The following is a 20269-nucleotide window of genomic DNA, read 5'->3' as shown; positions in this document are numbered from 1 at the left end:
CCCAGGCGGAAGGGGGGGGCTCGCAGGACTGGGGGGAGGTGTTCACACCAACGGGCTCGGAAAGCACTGAGTTCTTAGGCTTCCAGTCGTCACCGACGCCTGGGGGGGACCTGGGGAGGGGTGAAGGAGAGCTTGGGAGGGGGGTGGATGTGAGGGACAGGGGATATCGCGAAGTCCCTCCCCTCCTGAGTTCAAGCCCATCCCCGAGCACAGGGGAAAGCAGAGAGAGTTCCGATTCCAATGGGGAAGCAGGAAGTCGTGTCCGAGGCTCAGGCAAGGTAGAGGAGCCAGGGTCCCAGGTGGGACAGGAAGGGGCGAATAAGGGGGGGAGACCCATCCCCCCAACTCCGGAATTACGCAGAAAGAGGAGGGGAAAGAGGATGGGTCTGCCAAAGCTTTTGTGTTGGAGAAAGACGCGCCAAAAGCCATTCGGAGGTTCTGGAACCGACTGACCACATCATTCCGTGTAAATAGCAATGACTTCAGCACTGTAAATACGCAGCACCAATAAAAGAATAAAATGCAGAGCTGCGTAGCGTCGTTACTCTGAAGTAGCCCACTCCGGCCACTGTGACAAAGTGCTTTTAGTATTGGGAAAGGATATAATGAGGATGATTTCTGGGGCAACATCAATTGAGCACTTTAATGATTCTGTGCTGTGTGCCCAGCAAAAACATTGTGTCTGGAAAAGCCTCCAAGCAGCAACGCCATTCTTATGCTAATAATTAGTTGCAAGCCCAAATTAAAAGTAGTGGACATTTTTGACAAGGTATTCTTACTCAAGGAATTGATCTCCTATGTATCCTTAATCGCAGAAAGAATTGGAAAAACAGAGGAGGCTGGAGCGGGAGCAGCAGCTCTTCTCAAAAGCGAAGGAACATTATGATAGGTTCCTGCTGAAGAAGCAGGGGCTGGAGCCCTGGAAAAGACTAATACAGCAAACTCAGGAAAATATGGTGGTAAGCACTGGAGTAAAAATGGGTGTCTAGAAAGGAAGGTTGGCTCCATGTTTTGAGGGTTAATCTTCAGCCAGTCTTTTGCCCGCCGTCAAAGAATCAAAATTCGCGCCATCAAGCCAAAGTTTCTGAAGCAGTTCTAGTTTAGTTTGACTTAGATTTATACCCATTGTTTGCCAGAACAGGGCAGGTTGCAGCAATATAAAATATAGCATTAAAAACAGTTTAAAACAAATTGTAGTCACAAGTAAAGTGGGTCCTAGGTGTGCAGGTGGTGGGAAATCATCCAGCATCAGTGGATTTCAATTGAGAGAGGAAAGGAACAGCTGGGGTGGAGCTTTAAAGGGAAGAAGACTGCAGGAAGAGGCGCATAAAAATAATGTTATAGGTGACTTTCCTCATAGCATGTGCACCGATTAACGGGAGATGGTCTCTCACACATATTTATCAAGTAGAATCTGTAAAATCGCAGGGTTTTTGTTTCAAGCTGGCTTTTATCAGCTGCATGTGGAATGATGGCGATCCAGTACTACATTTTAGTGTCTTAAGTAGGTATTTTGCCTACTGCTTCATTAGGCTTTGGTTTTAATGCTGCTTGTGCTGAGCTCTCGGGGTTTACAGCACAATTCTAATCACATCTTTGTAGGAATAAGTCCTATTGAATTCAGTGAGGTTTACTCTCGAGTAGATGAGATGATCAAAGGTCATCAAGTCCAAGCTTGTGCAGGAAATCCACTTCTGCTGCAGCTAATAATTAAATAATGGCCATGTGCCTTCACACATGGTCAGGAAGATCCATGAATCCAGTCCAGATCATGTTGTAAGTATTACTCATGTTATAAGCACTCGTGCTATAAGTAGTGAATAAAACGTAATCATACTGATGAACTGCAAGGTAAGTGAAAGGAAGGAGAGGATCAGTTGCTCGCTCTGGAAAAGTTATAGTGGAACAGAAATCATGAGTGGAAATAATACAAATGTAGGTTACGGATGGTGGGGACTTCTAACAGTAAGCCAGAGTAATGTTGCAGCAGGGCTATAGCCCCTCGGTAATCATTGGAGTAACCAGTTCTCTTTCTTTCCCTCGATCTTTGCGCTCAGGTGGCACAAAGGCATCATTGCTTTAGATTGCAAAGGAAGTGTCTGCTTGCCTGGCTTCATTATATGCAAGAGATCCTTGCTGGGAAAGTAGCTCAGGCTGAGGGACTTTATTCCCATCTGCTCCTCAGAAGGTCCTTCAGGATCTGGATAAAGGTGAGCAAGAGAAAATGTAACTTGCTATGGAAATGTTATAAACTACGGTATGGAATTTGCTATTAGCTTTAAAAGAGGATTCATAAAGAATGAGGCTTATTGATGTCTGCTGGTAATGCTGACTATGTTTCCTCCAAGTAAATACCAGTTGCTGGGGAACAAAAGTGGAATAAGGTGGTTATCGTCCTCATCTCCTGCTTGTGAGCTTTCCAGAGGCATCTGGTTTGCCACTGTGGGAAACGGGATGCTGGACTTGAAAGACCAAGTCTCTTTACCTGCTCTCATTGCTCTGTGCTTGTATTGTACCTGGGAGTTGCAGTGGAACAAAACCACGTGGCTCTCCTACTCCTAATGTGCAGGTCTCAGTTTGGAGCCACAGCTTTGCCTCTCCTACACACTTGGCAGGGAAAAGGACTCTTCCCTTTTTCTAAAAAAAGAAATGAAAACTGAGATCCCCACAACACTGAATTGGACATTTAATAGTGCCTGCATGAAATAGTGGGAAACAGAGGGCCCAGACCATGAACAAAATATTTTGCTATTGTTATCCTTGAAACGTTAGTTTCATTTATTTTCCTGAACACAAACCACTCAAAACTCTTGTCTCAGCCTTCTGTTCCTTTGCTTTTCCTCCCCATCTGTTTTGCTGTGTGCCTATATAAAACATTTGTTGTTTAGTCATTTAGTCGTGTCTGACTCTTCATGACCCCATGGACCAGAGCACGCCAGGCACTCCTGTCTTCCACTGCCTCCCACAGTTTGGTCAAACTCATGTTCGTAGCTTTGAGAACACTGTCCAACCATCTCTTCCTCTGCCATCCCCTTCTCCTAGTGCCCTCAATCTTTCCCAACATCAGGGTCTTTTCCAGAGAGTCTTTTCTTCTCATGAGGTGGCCAAAGTATTGGAGCCTCAGCTTCAGGATCTGTCCTTCCAGTGAGCACTCAGGGCTGATTTCCTTAAGAATGGATAGGTTTGATCTTCTTGCAGTCCATGGGACTCTCAAGAGTCTCCTCCAGCACCATAATTCAAAAGCATCAATTCTTCAATTCATCAACTATAAAACATAACAATACTGAAATCTATTTCCCCTTCCTTTCCTTGGGTTTGTTGTATAGTACAAGGATTATGTATCTACTTTGGAAGAGAGTGCAAAAAAGCTCCATGAAACTTCACTTCAGAAGAAGGTCCTCTGGGCTTGGTTTGATGTACTCAATGAGGAAAAGAGTATTTTCTGGAGAAAACAGAAGACTGCAGATCAATATAGTGACAGGTGACTATATAAATAGACTATATGTTTCACTTGAGCTACATTTACTCCAATTGCTATTTGCCCTTTTCCCTTCATATATTGTCATCATTTTGTTTCTTGCAATGATTGCAAAGCAGTTCTAGATTCTTGTATTTTGTAGTTGCAGCATTTAGAGATAGTGAAAGCCTCAGAAACTAGTGGTGTCCAGAGATTGAGTCCACCAGGCCTGGACACTTCCTCTGTTATTTCACCTTCTTTGAAACTCTTTAATTAATCTCTCTTCATTAAATAAATAAATTGCAACAAAAATTAATAATAATAATTTATTGTAGTAGTAGTAGTAGTAAATTATTATTACCTGAGAGTAAGACTCTCATAAATTCGTCTGCACAATGAATGCACCCTCCAAAAAAAAAATGAACACTCATAGTGAGGCTGCTCTCAATGCTCTCATTAGTATGGCTACTTAATTGTGCAAAAAGGAAAAATATGATTCTTACCAGTCAGGGACCTGAAAGGAGAGAGAACAAAGCAAAGACCCAAATGTGCGAGTGCAGCTAGTGAAGAACCAGACTCTTGAGTTCACTTGTTTTTTTCGGGGGGGGAAATACTTAAATGGAAAATTTAGAACCAGAGCAAAAGGCAAGAGACTGAGAAAGCAGCAAATTTATAGGAGAAATAAATGCAATTATGAGCTGGAAAATGTTAACAAAGTAAAGTTGCAGAGTGGGTTTGGCAGAAGTTGGTCAATAGGGGTGATGGAGCATTGGAGGAGCGAGGAAAGCAGCTTTCCTCCTCTGATTCCCCAGTAACATTATTGGGGTTTTGTTCACTACTTCTCAGTCTACATTTCCTACAAGCACAACTATATTCCTACAGTGCAATCCTATTCACAAGTGGATATAGGATTGCTCTTCATTGTCACCAGCCCCAGGGCTGATGACAATAACATAAAAGTAACCGATTGTTGAGTGATTGATGTTTTAAAATTAAAAACATTTAATTTTCTATGGTGGTCTTACATAGATGAGGTGCTTCCCTAAACAAAAAGTTAGTATCTAAAATATGTTGAACACTTTTCAATAAAACTGATAGAGATGTGTGCTTACTGTTACAAGGTGCAGTTCCACCCTTTGAAAAGGGAGGAGCATGGCTAGTATCATTAACTTATTGTGAACTATATAGTTTACGTGACAGTCCTCTACAGCTGATGATGTTCCAGCCAAGTTGTGCTGTGTTGGCATTATCCCCAGTTCTCATTAGTTCTGTTCTGTGCACAGGCAGCTGTTCCTCTTGCTGGCACAGATCCCCACAGGAGTAAAGTGGTGGAGGGGGTGAAGTTTGCTTCTCTGTTGGCGAACGACTTGATGGCTTTGGAGTCCGGATGAATAACTATTGTACCAAGACACTTACCTGTCCATTTAAAAACAAAACAAAACACTCTTCATCCTTTCCTCCCAACAGAACAGTGCAGACGATCATGGAATTTCCTTCCCCAGCACTCAATTTCTATGGAAAAAATAGCTCTGAAATATTATCTGTATTTCTGAGGGACGCGGGTAGCGCTGTGGGTTAAACCACAGAGCCTAGGGCTTGCCGATCAGAAGGTCGGCAGTTCGAATCCCCGCGACGGGGTGAGCTCCCATTGCTCGGTTCCTGCTCCTGCTAACCTAGCAGTTTGAAAGCACGTCAAAGTGCAAGTAGATAAATAGTGGGAAGGTAAACGGCATTTGCATGCACTGCTCTGGTTCACCAGAAGGGGCTTTGTCATGCTGGCCACATGACCTGGAAGCTGTACGCCAGCTCCCTTGGCCAATAACGTGAGATGAGCGCCGCAACCTCAGAGTCGGTCACGACTGGACCTAATGCTCAGGGGTCCCTTTACCTTTACCCTTCTTTCTAGCATTTGTATATACTCCTATGGTATGCTTCCATATGTGTGTGTATGCATAGCACACTAAAGTCAGAAAGGGATTTCACTTGCTTTTCAGAACAGTAGCTATAATGGCCTATACAGGATAAGCCAACCCATAAGTGCAAGGACTTCTGCTTGTATAACAAACCTTTCCCTCCCTGCACTCTCCCCCAAATTTACTGCAGAAAGTTGTGGGAATCCCAAGAACAGATTTGGGGGGCATGCAGGGAGAAGTTCTGTTGTGCAAGAAGTCCTTGTGCAAATGGGGCGACTTGAGTGGAAGCTTACCAAAATGTTTTAAACTAGTAATATTCTTGATTTTTGTAAATAATGTGAGACTAAATTGTCAAAAAGGAGAAGAATTTGCTCCATACAACGTGTGTTTCATTGAACATATGCACGTCTCCTTTTTAATTCTGTTACCTGGTTGTTTTTTCTCTCCCTCACAATTTTTTTATATGTAGGAGGATAATGCAGACTGTGTTCAGAGCCTGGAAGCAATTTCCATCTTTGATGAAAGAGGAAAGGGAGAAGGAAGAGAGAATAAAACAGCTAAGGAAGAGAGTGGCTGAAATTCTGCCAGACTTCCGAACATGACATTTCAGGCCAGAAGACAGAGAAAAAAGGAGTTCACGTGCACCATTCTCTGGTTGACAGAATCTGTAGACATTCTAGCAGAGGTTCCACCTAACAAAGCCATGTGCAAGGATCTCTGTTTGCACCACAGGGCTTTCCACTCCTCCAGTGTCCCTCCTGAAGTTAGCTTCAGGGGTTTGGAGAACAGTGCCTGGGGTGAAGAGAGGAGGGATCATTCCGCTTGGCAAGATGCAATGCTTGTGGAGACTGAATTCCATCCTTATTCCCCAAGAGGAATTGTTCTGTTGAACTCCTTCTAAAATATCAAAGTGTAGCAGTCAAAGAAGCTGATATAGGCCAGCACTTCTATTTTTCCAACTAAATCATTTTACCATCTTTGCCTGCTTCCCTGTGGTAAGCACCTCTGTGTGAACATACAGTATCACCTCCATTTGCTGGCACACAAACATGAAATCTCTTCTTTGTGCTATCCCAAACTCCTGTATTATGAGTGCGTATCCACAAGAACAAGCAGTAAGCAGGGACAACCACTGTCTCTGACTCTTTCTCACTACTGAATTAACCACACAGCCAGCAGGTCCGCTGATGTGGTGGTAGGGAGGTGTTGAATCAACAAACCATTATTCCTCGCAAATTGAATATTCAATTAGAATGAAGGAAAGAGTGCCTGAGATACAATAATAACCTATAGACAGCAGTACAGATAGCACTGCTGGGAAGAGTTTTTGGAAATTCAGATATTCTGTGAGGGGTTCTAGTTCACTTGTGGAAACCAGATTAAGATGCCTCATAGTCAGAAAGCTTTCTGCCCTTTAAAAATGTGTGTTTTTTATATTGGAGCTGCTTTGCCGTTGCAACTCCTTCTGTCCCTAGGCACATTTGAGACTCTCAGTTGCTGGATTTTCATTTCAGCTTGCAGAGTTTGAATGTCAAAAAATTCTAAGACCAATAACTTACCTCCCATGATGTCATGTGGAATCTTAATTAACATTCTGTCAGCTCAGTCAAGCAAGTTTTCAGACTTCATAGCACAGCACCACACTTAAGAAAAAAACCCATAGTATATTGTATAAATAAACCAGTTGTAGTTAAATCTTAACCGACAAGTAGGGGCAACCCTTGTAGTAGTATACCACTTGAGATATTTGAATTGTAGTGCTAAGGTACTGATTTGTTACAAAAGAAAAACCACTCAGAATAATTGCGAACTAGCCAGTTTGTTCTCAACAACTAATGCGGATTAGCACCCCTCCCTTTTTTGAACACAGATTGTGACTGTGGAGGTGGTTAAAAGAATAAAAAGCAAAAAAGAAATCGGCTCAATCTTGGGTTTGTTACCTTATAAAGTAATCTGCTAATGTTCTCTCCCACTCTCCAAAATTTGTAAGTACACAGACTGAAGAAGACACACATTCGTTTGATTACCAGCTTAGCTATCTTCAGTTGATTCAGAAGGTCCTTCAAGCCATTCAGAAGGTTTAAAGTACGTAACAGTTTTGGTTTACTACAGTCTTGGACTAAAGATAGGAGTATGAAGATGGACCTCTTTGCCTCTGACACCTGAGATGTACTGTATATTGTTCAGGACCCACCTGAATTTGTATTAACTGTTTTTAATTCTGAATTTTAAATCATTGTAACCTGCCAGGGGGCTAGCTAGTGAAGGACACATAATAAATTTGATGTTATTTTGTTTTTCCAGAGAATAGTATTTTTGGGTACAATCACTCAACACTTATTTTTAAAACAAAATTTATTTAACTGTGTTAACAACTGATCTCAAATGCAGGGCACATAATAAAATGATGTCAACACAATGCTCAATAAAACTTGCAGATAAAATATCTCACAATCTTCCACATACCTGGGTTTGGGGGAAAATTAAGAGAGAAGCAATTCAGATATTCTCCACACTGCCATCAAGCTTATAAAACATGAGCTGCAGCAAGGTTTTTAAATAGAATTCAAGTCCTGTACAGTAGAGCTTGACAGAAGAATAAAGGCTTCCAGGAAGCCTTAAAATATGATAGAAAAACATTTGTAATTGCACCATCCTGCCCTGTAGAGGCTAAATACATTCAAGATCAAGATTAAAAGTCACATAACACATGATTAAGACACTGGACAGTAGGCAGTTATTACTTGCTCTAGAGAAAATGCTCTCATAGCAAATTATTTTAAGACACTTGAAAGCAATCTACTTTGAAAGAAAAAAAGCACCATTAAAAACAAGGAGAGGCTGAAATATCATTGGCCTGTTGGGAAGAATCAATTTTTACTTAGCCACTTTAAAGAGATGAAGGAAATATCTAGATGTCTTGCTCCAGTCACTTGACACCTCTGCAAAAAAATGTACGGTACTCTGAAAAGTACAAATGCATGACTGGGAAGAAGCATCAGGTTTATTCCTAGCACAGCTCACAGTAGCGTTTTCGTATTGCATGGGTTTGACTTTGACACCACTATGACAGCAATGCAGGAAATAAAGTCCTTAGGAATTTACTGGTGTCTAATTGTGCAATACAGAATAGTTTTTAAAAGGAATTCTGTTCAGATGAGCCCCCTTAACCCTCCAGTGAGGCACAGAAAGGATGAGTAAAGATTAAGCAGGTGAAAGGGAAGCTTGTGCCCCATACTAGATATAGTATAGCCCAATCAAGTATTATTACCGTACTGGCCTGAATATAAGCCACACCCAAATGTAAGCCACACCTTTAAAATTCATGGGGCAGAAAAGGGGGGGGGGAAGATAATACCCGAATATAAGCCGCTCCCTTAGAATTCCGCAGGTACTCACACCCATTCCATTTTACTGTATGTCTGTTTCAGCAGCGATATCGTAAAAGCAGATTTTTGTAAGGTCACGAATTTAAGCCGCACTTTAACTTTTCACGGTCAGAATTTGGGGGGAAAGTGAGGCTTATATTCAGGTACATACGGTACATACCTTTTGCACCTCCTCCAGAGTAAATAGTGTGTCTCCAACCTTTCCATATACTTATGAAAGAAGCTATTTATGTCCGAAAGATTAGCTTAAAACTATAGCCACACAGGAAGAAAAATAGCTTGGTTGCTTAGATCAAGGTGCTGATAACGACAGGGTTGCATGTTTGATCCCCGTATGGGACAGCTGCATATACCTGCATTGCAGGGGGCTGGACTAGATGGTCCTCAGGATCCCTTCCAACTCTAGGACTCCCTGAAATATTCAGTTTAAAATGGGTAGGCATTACCTCCCACTTATGTGCTGCAATGCACAAGAGTATTTAAGAAACCTCTAAAAATCTGCATGAGCCCATTTATAGCCACATTCCATGGCAACATTTCCTTCATATAAATGTGCTTTATTTTTCCAATACATCAATGAGATAATCCTTTCAACTTTCCTGAAGAATGCTAGAAGTATAATCAACCATTGGCTTAGTAAGAAACTAGTCCTTGCAAAGCGCATGGCCAGGGTCTCAAGGGTGATGAGAGATGTTGGCCAGCAACATCTTCAGAGCACCACATTGGCTACCCTTTGGCTAGTAAAGCTAGACTCTTTACCTTTTGCTATCTGGGACACATCCCATGTCTCAGTCTTAGGTCTTGACATAATAATGATATCAGTGTTACACTGTAGCTACTCCGTGGATTACCATAATGATGCAGCCAGACTTTTATTCATTTCCTCACCTTAAATTTATTCCTGCTGCACACTTCCTACATACCACCAGCAGGGAGAAAAACCTTTATATAGAGTGCATTTCAAGTCTCTTTCTGCAAATATTTTACTTCCTGGTGGCCGGGAACACACTGATGATCTGCTGCATTGCACTAATGCCCTAAAAACAGAGAAGGCAAAACTCAACTCTTGTTTCAGTTAAACGCTTTTGTTGAGCTTCTTCTATTGTCAAGTTGGCTTGTTCAAATAAACTGGTTAATTATTAACCGCTTTGTAAGCTTGAAGGAATGAAGCCAGTTTTTAAGCAAAGCTTCTGAACTCCTTCCACCTGCAGGGAGCAGCAGAGTGCAAACCTGAAGCTCAACAACACTGGACGGAAGCCATGCTAAACGATGGTTTAGTTAGTACAAGGTCCAAACTCAGCCAGTGTCTCCAGTTATATAGCACACACTGCTTTTTCAGCCAAAGATATAACTATTTCAGATTGTCTGAGGAGCATGTACATTTACTGACCAGAAGTGAACCCATGTGAAGAACTAAGAAACTAGAGAATTCAAATTCCCACTTCGCTCCAATTCCAAGTTGAATGCTATCATTATGCATGGAAACCTCATGTCTCAACTTGTTTGGAAGAACAGTTCTGTTGCCTTTTATCTCTTGGTACCATGTAACATTTTATGAGTGGAACTGCAATATCTTATTTCAGCAGCAAGCAAGCCTTCCTGAGGCTGGTACCCTCCAGATGCTTTAGATTGCAGCACCCAGTACAGAAAGCAGTAGATGTAAAAGCAGAATAAATCATTTTCTACATCCATGGCTACCAATTATCTCAGTTCAATGAGGCCACCTGCCCTACAGCCCCATTATTGCACAGTGATCCTATCTAAATGGTTACAGGTAGGTAGCCGTGTTGGTCTGGGTCGAAGTAAAATAAAAAAATTCCTTCAGTAGCACCTTAAAGACCAACTAAGTTTTTATTTTGGTATGAGCTTTCGTGTGCATGCACACTTCTGTGCATGCACACAAAAGCTCATACCAAAATAAAAACTTAGTTGGTCTTTAAGGTGCTACTGAAGGAATTTTTTTATTTTCCTATCTAAATGGAAATTAAAGCTTTCTAATCATCTGATTGAGCAAATGACTTTTTATGGGAACACTATTGAGACAAGGATCCTAAATAAACAACCAATTAAAATAGTTGATCATACATGATGCAAAGCAGTGATAGGTTTCATCAATTCTCCTTCATTATTAAGTACTTTCTAATGCCAATTGTTTCTGTGCTTTTTAAAGTTTTTGGATCCAAGTGATTTAAGAGTTTATTTTCAGCAATTACAGCATGGGTAGGCAAACTAAGGCCAGGGGGCTGGAGCCTTCTAAATCCGGTCTGTGGATGGTCCGGGAATCAGCATGTTTTTACATGAGTAGAATGTGTGCTTTTATTTAAAATGCATCTCTGGGTTACTTGTGGGCATAGGAATTCATTCTCCCCCCCCCCAAAAAAAAGTCTGCCCCCCCACAAAGTCTGAGGGACAGTGGACCGGCCCCTGCTGAAAACGTTTGCTGACCCCTCAATTACAGATTTAATTTTTAACCTTGCTGAATGGATGTGGGGAAAGGGGAGAAAATAGACATTCATTAAATGCAAATACTTTCTCTGAGGTGTTTTGAGAACACCACACACAAAACCACCCCTGCTATCCACAAGTCTCACAAATCACAGCTCCAAAGAAAACGTCTCACAAAGGCACTTAGTAGAACCACCGAAGCAAAGAGTTGGGTGTGTGTGTGGAAAAGTAACACCATTTCTCGGTTTTGGGGGTTGTTGCTATTTTGATCTTTTTCTGCATGGGGTTAAACTGCAGAGCAGCCCCCTTTTTGATACCACCCTTGGCCATCATCACCATTGACAAGCACAAAATTAAAGCTCATGCCCAAATGAACTTCCTTGTGGTACATTAAGATTAGTCCTCACAAGCACATGAAGTTTCTCAAACCTTTAGAATTAAAAAATACACTACCTCTTCAGCACCGCAACCCAACACTCTTTGCCAGGTTAATGTCAGGAATGTTCCTGACAGTTAATGTGTATAATCCTTGTAAACAGCTATGTACACAGTCCATTGGCACAAGCGCATAGAACTGTAGACTGAGACACTAATCCAAAACTGGTAGCCGGCTGTGGCTAAGCAGGTGAGCACTTAAGAGGCTGACATACATAGTCACCCCCATAACCAGGTCATTCGTGCCCAGCATTTGGAATATCGCATGTTTCTGAGAAAACGTTGCTCTTAAAATATGGCTTAAGAGATGAGGACTACCTGTCCCCTTAATGACTTCAGGTGTGGATGATCAATCTATGAGTTAGCTAAATGTGATTGATAGGAAGCTGCTTTCATACAATGTCTTCAGTGGAGTGCTGCAGATCGGCTGAGCGCAAGGTCAAGAACTGGATCCAATTGTGCAGAATGCCCCGATGGTATTGGCCTGTGTCGACAACCATGCCCCATAACAGCCTCTGCCCAGTGTTCTCCTTCAAAGCAATTCGAGCTTCCCTCTCAGTCACGTTGTAGCTGATGTTCAAGAGCTGGATGAGAAGGATGTAGCCCATGCCGGAAGTTACAATGGTACAGTACCACACACAGGTGAACGAAAGGGCAGAACTAGAAGGGGGTGGAAACAGAAAGCAAGGAACCTGTTTTAATAGGGACACAACTGCATTGCTGTAGGGCTACAGAGAAAAGGGGAGAATGACATGCTATTTTGGGAGTAAATAGTAGTAGCTTTTGGTGCCACTGCCTTCCCATCTCAGATTCTGCATCACAGCAAATTGCAATCTCATTTCCCCACTTAAGTGCCTCATTTCATTGCAAAAATTATTTTTCAAACAGTCCATCATCTATGCAGGCATAGGCAAACTCGGCCCTCCAAATGTTTTGGGACTACAGCTCCCACCATCCCTGACCCACTGGTCCTGTTAGCTAGGGATGATGGGAGTTGTAGTCCCAAAACATCTGGAGGGCCGAGTTTGCCTATGCCTGATCTATGCCTTACTATAAGGTAATAAGCATTGGGATTTGATTATAGCTAAGCTCAACAACCAGTTCTCTGCCCTATACTTCTGCTCTGCAAAAATGCCCATAGCAATGCAATTGCACTCAGGTGGTTACAGATGACTGATCTCCCATACCCTGGGCATGCTATTTGAATATCCCTAAAGTATGGGTAGCCAGCACAGTGTCCTTCAGATGTTGGGGACCATAATGCCTATCAGTCCCTGCTAGCATAATCACTGATGGGAACTGTATACCACAACATCTCTACCCCTTCTGCCAAGGCCACAGTTCTTCCTTTACACAACCATAAGTCACAATATTAAAGCTCCTTGCCCACGAAATCTATACAGTGGAACCTCGGTTTATGACTACCTCCGTTTGAGACTACCTCTGTTTACGAACGCCGCAGAACCAGAAGTGTTTACATCCGGGTTCCGCGGCATTGGATGCGCAGACGCGATCTGTGCAGCTCGCGCATGCGCAGAAGCGATCTACACAGCGTGTGCGTGCGCAGAAGCGCTCTATCGCCGCTTCGCACACACGCAGAAGCGTGCCTTCAGCGAGCGATTACCTCTGCGAGCGAACGTCTCCACAGAACGGATTGCGTTCGCAAACCGAGGTATCGCTGTATTGTTACCATGGTAAAGGCACTACTAGTTGAGGGAAGAACCAAATTCACCATTTTAGATATGTGTGGGCAATAAACAGCCTGTGCTTAGATGTTCTTCAGTTGCTTCCCCTTAAGTTCAAGTGGGAAGGCTTGTGAAAATACTAAACTTGGTTGCACTCAGTGAAACAGCACAAGTTGTAGCCCAGCAATTCCAAACAGCAAGTAAATCCACTGGTGTAATTTGTACCAGAGAGTATTTAATTTCATCCAATTGTATAAGTATGGAACTCTATCAAGGGAAGTGGAACTGCGCCCAGGCAGTAAGTAAAACTCGAAAGTGCACTTACTCCCCATTTTTCCTTATCAGTTTGACCCTGTAAGTTTGCCTGCTCCACAAACAGTGTCATATTTTAGGTGATGGGACAGGTGACCATGATTTAAGGTGTGGTTTCAACTAAACTATGATAATTAAGCCCACAGGTCTGTAAAGGAAATTTTTAATGTCTGATGTTTTATTGCGTTTTTAGTATTTTGTTGGGAGTCGCCCAGAGTGGCTGGGGCAACCCAGACAGATGGGAGGCATATAAATAATAAAAAATATTATTATTATTAAGATTCCCTACAGATGTTAAAGACAGTATGGGATGGGAAGAAGCTGCTTGAAATACATTTCCCCCATAGATTTATCACAAGTCATTGAGAGTCAGCATGGTGTAATGGTTAGAGTGTTGGGCTATGGCTTGGGAGACCAGGGTTTGAATCGCCCGAGTGACCTTTAGCCAGTCATTGTCTCTCCTTGGGAGAAAAAAAATGGCATATAAATAGAATCAATCAATCAATCAATCAATCAAGTGCCTGGAACAGAATGAGCTTTCAGCGGAGCAGAGCTAGACTGAGAGGAAGCAATAGCTGCATAGAACAAGATTGCAAGGCATGCAGGCCAATATGGAGGCACAGTCCATATCACTTGAGCTGGAACATGAGACATACTGAGAAGGGAGGAAAGAAGATAACAACAATGGTTGTCAGAGACAGGGAAAAGATATGGGGCACCTGAAATGAGATAGCGGGCATTTGGAAATCATTAGGATTTGTGCATGCAAAGAGGAGGAGGACAACAACACTACAATACTCAGAAAGCATCATCCCGGAAAGCAATTATGCTTTTTGTCATTAAAAGTGTAACCTGACCATGCAAAAGAACAAAAAGAAAACAACCCAAAAAGGAACACGGTACTTTATCTTTGTTTCAACCACAAGAGTCACTTGGGCAAGTCACACAAGCACAAAACAGTGTGCCTCAACATGCCAATCTATCAAAGCAGCACAAAGCTTCCCAAGGACAAAGGTTTTTACATTAGCAAACATCCCAGCATGCATCTCGGGCCAAGACAGCAGAAGGCAGGCAGACCAGAAGACTGCCCCTCCGACAGAGGGTCATATCAGTAGTTTCTTATCCCATTGCAGAGTATTTCTCTCACCTGTAGTCTCCATAGACACCAGGACAGTAGAAGAGTGCCTTGATGGTAGCCTTCCCCCTACAGATGGTGTCCAGAGTCAGAGAAATCCCATACACTGATGTGAGCAGAAAAAGGGAGAGTGCAAGGATAAAGGCTTGGTGGTTCTGTTCCCCAACACAGCTGTTAATCCTCCAAGAGATAAAAGAAAAACTTTTTTTACAAAAAAAAAGTGGTGTAAGATAAGCAAGGTGCCAGATTCTGGTGTCCATTAAATATTCTGATGTCCAGCTGAGGAGTAGTTAACTATGGTTTGCAGCACGAACAAAATTTGCAGGTTTGGACAAAATGGCAATTGTTGGTTTGCCTCAATCCAGAAAAGGAGCCAGGGGTACATTGCAGGGGAGGGGGGAGAACAACAGCTAGAGACTCATTGAAGGCTCATTTGCTAGGCACCAAACCATGACTGGGCATTATGTCTAAACCAGGCTAACAGAGAAGTTTCATATAAACTAGGTTTTCAAACTAGCTTATGTAAATAGAGCCGATAGACAACAATCTGCACCATTTAAGACTAGCTGTTAGGAAGCTATAAAATTCTGCACCGTGGATATTCTGCACCCCAACAGATTTTTCATACATGAAATGTGAAATTTGTTACCTACACCCAGTTTCCTAAAGGCCTGAACTTGCATGGTTTAACAAGTTTCTGGCCTTGATGTTTATAAGAACTTGGAAAAACAAAGGATCAGAAATGAGAAGAGAGCTGGGCAGGCTTTACTTGAGATTCCTGCATTGCAGGGAGTTGGACTAGAATGATGCTCGGGGGACCCCTTCCAACTCAACAATTCTATGTTTCTGTGACTTCCAGTGGTTCAATGCCCTGCAGAGCTCTGCGGCTACTATTCACTGCATTTTCTTCCACCTAGCTCTAAATGACCACTCTTCCCCCATTCCCTTTGGCCCAGACATTTGGAAGAAAAAACATCCCAATATTTTGATAGCCCAAATACCGGGAGCAGTATATATTGTTTTTTAAAAACTGGCCCAAAGTGAAGTGTGCAGGTTTGCCCTTGACTACTGAAGCCACTACACTAAGTACACACACCCCTAAATGAAACCATTAATGTATCACAACATTTACAACTATTGATGGGTGGCATAGCAGATTATTAAGTTCCCCTGGAGAGATTTGGCACTTCCTCAGCTCGTCTGGTTATAAAACAGAACAGGAAGGCTACTGAATGCAGGAAAGAGCAAGTATTAGACAGGGAACGCAATTTACGCAACAAAACGCACTATGCAGCAGATCAATTAAACATACTGACAAGAGCCCAAGCAAAGCAGAAAGGTATTTTGGGGCAAGAGGAGATCCGTGACTCATTGGTAACAAAGATATCAGAAAACAAACGTCAAAGCCAACTTGAAACTCCAAGGAACATACCAGACACAGTGATGATCCAGTCTCTTCACGCACCTGCCACATATCCGGCAGTGCCCAGCTCGGGCTGGCCTAACCAAGTGGCACTTGGTGCACCAGTCCTCCGTGACCCCACCTGTCCCTGCTTCCAGCACTCTGGCATAGCCCTCAGGGTAACCGTTCATTGCAATGTCAGGCACAGCTGCTCTGTAAAGCCCCTTGGAGCCCTCCAGGTCATTCCTGTTGGAGATGGTGTTATTGTTGACGTTGCCGCCTTGGCAAAGTGCTTTGTCACTGCTCGTTTGGCAGGGAAGGTAGCCAGGGTCTCTCTTGGCTTGAGACAGGGCCACCAGCATGAGGATTAAGCCACAGGTGAGAAGGGTCACCTGGCTGGTGCTCACATGGCCCCGGGGTACCACCTCTTGGAGGAACACGTAGTACATGTAGCCTAAGGAGAACAGCCCTAGACTCAAGAAGAAAAGAGTCCGGCCCTTCTTCCTGTGTGTGAGGTAGTAATACCACAGCACCAGTACAGGAAGTGATATCAGGATGACAAGAGCCAAGAGGAGGTGCAAAGCTGCTATGTGAAGGAAGACAGGCAACAGGATGACTGGCGGGAGGAGGCTGATATCGACCTTTACAGCCCCCCTAAGCCATGGGAGGCGAAAGCGGTCTGTGACGGTGTCTGCAATTCTCTCTAGAGTTCCCGGGGGCAAAGATCTGCAAGTCAGCCACCTGTTAGGGAAAAGCACAGAGGTCTGCTCATGTAAGACTGAAGAGACCAAGAAATACATTTGTGTTGGCTTCTGTCACTCTCTCAGTCACTTTGTGTCAGATCTCACCAAGGTACAGCTGCTTGGGGCTGCTTCGGATAATTGTCAGCTCCCTTGTGGATGAGCACATGTTTATATTCCCCTTATGCATGGGATTGTTTTATTATGCATACAGACAAGTGTAAAAAGGATGTGTGAAATGGCCATAATTCTTCAGTTTCTTCCCAGAAATATGTGGGGCTGCATCTCATCGTATTGTCCTAATGCTCATCTGAAAATAATGAGTGTATCACATTGTCAGTAGATCCAGTTCTGTGAACTAGCCCTCAACTTTCTCAAGTTCTATTCTTGTCTGGTCTGTCAGTTTACCTGGCAAAGAATCTCTCTGTAGAATAGGGGTGGGAATCACCATGGCCCTTCAGATGTAGTGGGGATGCAAACTCTCATCAGCCCCAAGCAGCATGGCCTGTCACCAAGGATGATGGGAGTTGTAGTCCAATGGCTGCAGCCTCCCCATCCCTGATACAGAAAGACAAGGATTCACGAGCTCATGAGTACACTGAAATAGGGAAGATGGAAGACATTTGCGGCTCAGAGAAGTGTGTTGGTTTTTGTTTAGTTAAAGCAAGATCATTGTGGGAGAAAATGGCTGGAACCCCTCCACATAACTTCTATAGGCTCCAGACAGAAGTGGTCAGGGAATTATAGCCCAAGACCACCTGGAGAATCACAGGTTCCCCCATGCCTGCCTAAGGCCACTTCAAATGTTCTCTTTCCAAGCAAGAAATCATATGCAGGGAAGTTGCCCAAATTATGCAAGTACAGCCGGTCAACTTCCAACTGGGTAACCTTGACCTAGTATAACATCACTGCATATGTGTCCTTGAAGGGAAGCCACACCAGGAAAAAATAACATTAAAGAAGCAACTCTTATGCTCAAACATTATCATAGCAGGGGTTTGGTTTTTTTCCCTTCCTACTTTTGGAAACTACTGCCCAGTGTTGACATTTACAGATTTCAAAAACTCTTCCAAATTCCCATGGCCACACCATTTTTTCCCCTAAAATGACTTTACGAGTTGCATGTGATGCACTCAACAGGTAAGGTTTTCCATCTCTATGGAAAATAAACAATTCTTCAGAATTTGTGCCTCATGGGGCTGTTAAAGGCATAGTAGCTCTGGTATTTCTTTTATTATTATTACTTAATTTTGTAAGGAACCTCAAGCAACAGAGGTGGCCATCTGATCAGAGAGAAATCCAGTGATTACCAGAATCACCACATGTGGAGCGGATGAAATACTCTTAACAGGGACAGAGCACTGAAACCACACCCTGAATGCAGACCTTTTTATGCCAGAACTTTGAAGACAAGAGGAGGGAGCAGCTTAAAGGCCACCCCAATGGCCACAACGGAAATATCTCACTCAGCCACGAACAGGGCAGCCACCAAAAAGCTAACTACAGTACTACTAGCACACTGGCAAAGCTAAGCATGGTCCGGCGTGTTTTCAAACTGGACGGGGGAGAGGACACGTGTTGGGAGATTTCTGACCCTCGGGAGTCCCTTCCAACTCTACAATTCTATGAAAAGTGCCAGCTGGGTGAAAGTTTCAGGCGTACCTTTCACAGCCTTCGTCGAGGTCCTCGCACTCACAGAAACACGCCGCCAGGTGGCTCCTCTGCCCCTTCCGATCCAGATACTCGCAGCAACAGAGGGTATCCTCCGCCTCGGGGCCTTTAACTTTCTTCCTCCCACGTTTCATGGTGGCAGCAGCCCCAGCAATGGCCCCTCCCGCCCTCGCAAAAACCGGAGGGCAGAGAAAAAAGAGGCGCGGGGAACCTCTCTCGCAGCATACAAAGGGCAGAGAACTCCAGGGGAAGTTCTCATTAAAGCCAGTTACCCAAAGAGGACCTTTTGCAAACAAGCTGCGGAGGCAGACTACAAAGGCGACATCAAAGAGCCTTTTGCAAGCCCGAGGGAGAGGGAAACGAAAGGGGAGAGGCGCGCAGCGATTTCCCGCCTGACACCTGTAACCAAGAGTCAGGCGGCAGCCAGGTTCTTCCCTTCCTGCAACTTGCTTAGCCTCCACCCGGGTACTAGGTCTCCTCCGCTCATTTGCAAACGATGCGCATCCAGTGACTTCTCCTCGCCTTCTAACTTCCCGGCTATCAAGGTGCAAAAAATGAATTCTTGTTGGGCGGGGGGGAGGGCAGCTCCCAAGCCCAACGTGCTCCTCCTTGGCCAACGAGGATTGGCTGAAATATCTGCAGGCTCCGCCTCCCTTTTCTCTCCCTCCTGCCCCCGCCTTGCATCCAGGGCGCGCCCTGCAGTTCTCCCCCTAAGCGACCTGAAGTTTCCCCAGCTTCCGGCTTCCTTGGCACGCCGGCCTCTTCCTATCCTCCCGTGACGTCATGGAGCCCTGCCCAATGCCCGCGGGGGGAGCGGAGGAGAGGGAGAAAAAGCACTTGTGAGCGCGAGAAGTTCCGTCGCTGCAAGGGAGAAACAGCCGCGCCTTCGAAGTTTGGATGGGGCTTTTGGGAAGCAGCTCAGTAAAGGCGAAGGAAAGTACGTGAAAGAAACTGCAACACAAAATTTGAGGCAGCATTCAGATCCTAAGAAACCGTGTACTCAAAACGGCAGCGGCCAGCCACAGGTTTTCCCCATCCCAGTTGCCAGCCTAGCCCTAATAAAGGTGACCTGACCACTCCTAGGAAGGACATAGGAAGAACCTAAGGAAATAGCCTTAAGGCTCTCCAGGTTTTCAAGCAGGAGTTTCTACCAGCCCTACCTGGAGATGTGGGGAACTGAACTTGGGACACAATGCATGCAAAGCAGTTTCCCCAGCATTGAGCTTCTGACACTGCAAACCACCGTCTCGGCAGGTCTGAAAATGTGAGGCAAACTGACAGCATGGTAAAGCTCTGCTGGATGAAATACAGTTGACTCTGGTCTATTTTGGGGGGAATCCTGCAACGTATTTAAGTTTTTACTCTGCTAACTATACACTGGAATCTACTCTGAATCACTATTGAGTAGAATTTCATGACACGTGCTCCATCCCAATATGTAGGTAGTGATCCTTTGAAAATGCAAGATCCTGAAGCATCCCACCCTTGTGACAAGAGTCATAGAAATAAAGGAACTAGGCACCCGACAATCAGCTTCAAATCCAATCCAATAATTCCTGAAACTTGTAGAAGTTAGAATTAATGAAGTTTTGACAAAACTGTGCCAAACACTGCTGTGTTATGTTTAGGATAACAAGCTGTGCCACTTTGTAAGGCTCAAATGCCTAATTATTTAACCTATCAAT

General features: G+C 43.8%; 2 protein-coding genes and 1 long non-coding RNA gene across 7 annotated transcripts in view; 1 reads left to right on the top strand and 2 right to left on the bottom strand.

The window, feature by feature from the left end:
• The window catches only part of CCDC191 (coiled-coil domain containing 191), a 30506-nt gene extending 22828 nt beyond the window's left edge, over nt 1–7678 (top strand). Inside the window, exons 14-17 of one of the 2 annotated variants that reach the window (XM_060273747.1) lie at nt 816–959; nt 2058–2210; nt 3327–3481; nt 5840–7678. In XM_060273747.1, coding sequence (XP_060129730.1) covers nt 816–959; nt 2058–2210; nt 3327–3481; nt 5840–5972 — 585 coding nt within the window. In that variant the 3' untranslated portion in view covers nt 5973–7678. Of the gene's footprint in view, nt 1–815; nt 960–1602; nt 2211–3326; nt 3482–5839 lie in introns of those variants that run through there. The other variant, XM_060273748.1, reaches the window with a different exon arrangement.
• LOC132592009 (uncharacterized) lies at nt 6711–10626 on the bottom strand. Its single transcript, XR_009557499.1, has 2 exons — nt 7565–10626; nt 6711–7532 (listed from the first exon to the last, which is right to left on the bottom strand). It is a non-coding gene; the product is annotated as an uncharacterized LOC132592009 (long non-coding RNA).
• A 71-nt stretch (nt 10627–10697) lies between these two features.
• On the bottom strand, nt 10698–19143 carry ZDHHC23 (zinc finger DHHC-type palmitoyltransferase 23). Of its 4 annotated transcripts, none has more exons than XM_035116599.2 (4): nt 18576–19143; nt 16204–16914; nt 14784–14951; nt 10698–12299 (listed from the first exon to the last, which is right to left on the bottom strand). In XM_035116599.2, the coding sequence occupies exons 1-4, from the start codon at nt 18716–18718 to the stop codon at nt 12032–12034; spliced, it is 1290 nt and encodes a 429-aa protein (XP_034972490.1). In that variant the 5' UTR covers nt 18719–19143; the 3' UTR covers nt 10698–12031. The 4 variants fall into 4 exon arrangements, with proteins under 4 accessions (XP_034972490.1, XP_034972492.1, XP_034972491.1 ...); XM_035116601.2 differs by having other exon boundaries at nt 16204–17471; nt 18576–18691; XM_035116600.2 differs by having other exon boundaries at nt 16204–17511; nt 18576–18677.
• Nucleotides 19144–20269: the final 1126 nt, after the last annotated feature.

The sequence above is a fragment of the Zootoca vivipara genome, chromosome 4 (genome assembly GCF_963506605.1).
Source record: "Zootoca vivipara chromosome 4, rZooViv1.1, whole genome shotgun sequence".
In the NCBI taxonomy this organism is placed as follows: Eukaryota; Metazoa; Chordata; class Lepidosauria; order Squamata; family Lacertidae; genus Zootoca; species Zootoca vivipara.
Note: the sequence above shows the minus strand (reverse complement) of the source record. Positions and strands in the feature narration are given on the sequence as shown.

Coding starts and splice junctions, on each gene's coding strand:
- ZDHHC23 (XM_035116599.2), bottom strand. CDS start 18,718: ATGAAACGTGGGAGGAAGAAAGTTAAAGGCCCCGAGGCGGAGGATACC. Junction 14,952..16,203: donor CTGGATCATCACTGTGTCTG/GTATGTTCCTTG, acceptor TATCTCTTGGAG/GATTAACAGCTGTGTTGGGG. Junction 12,300..14,783: donor GGTGTCTATGGAGACTACAG/GTGAGAGAAATA, acceptor ACCCCCTTCTAG/TTCTGCCCTTTCGTTCACCT.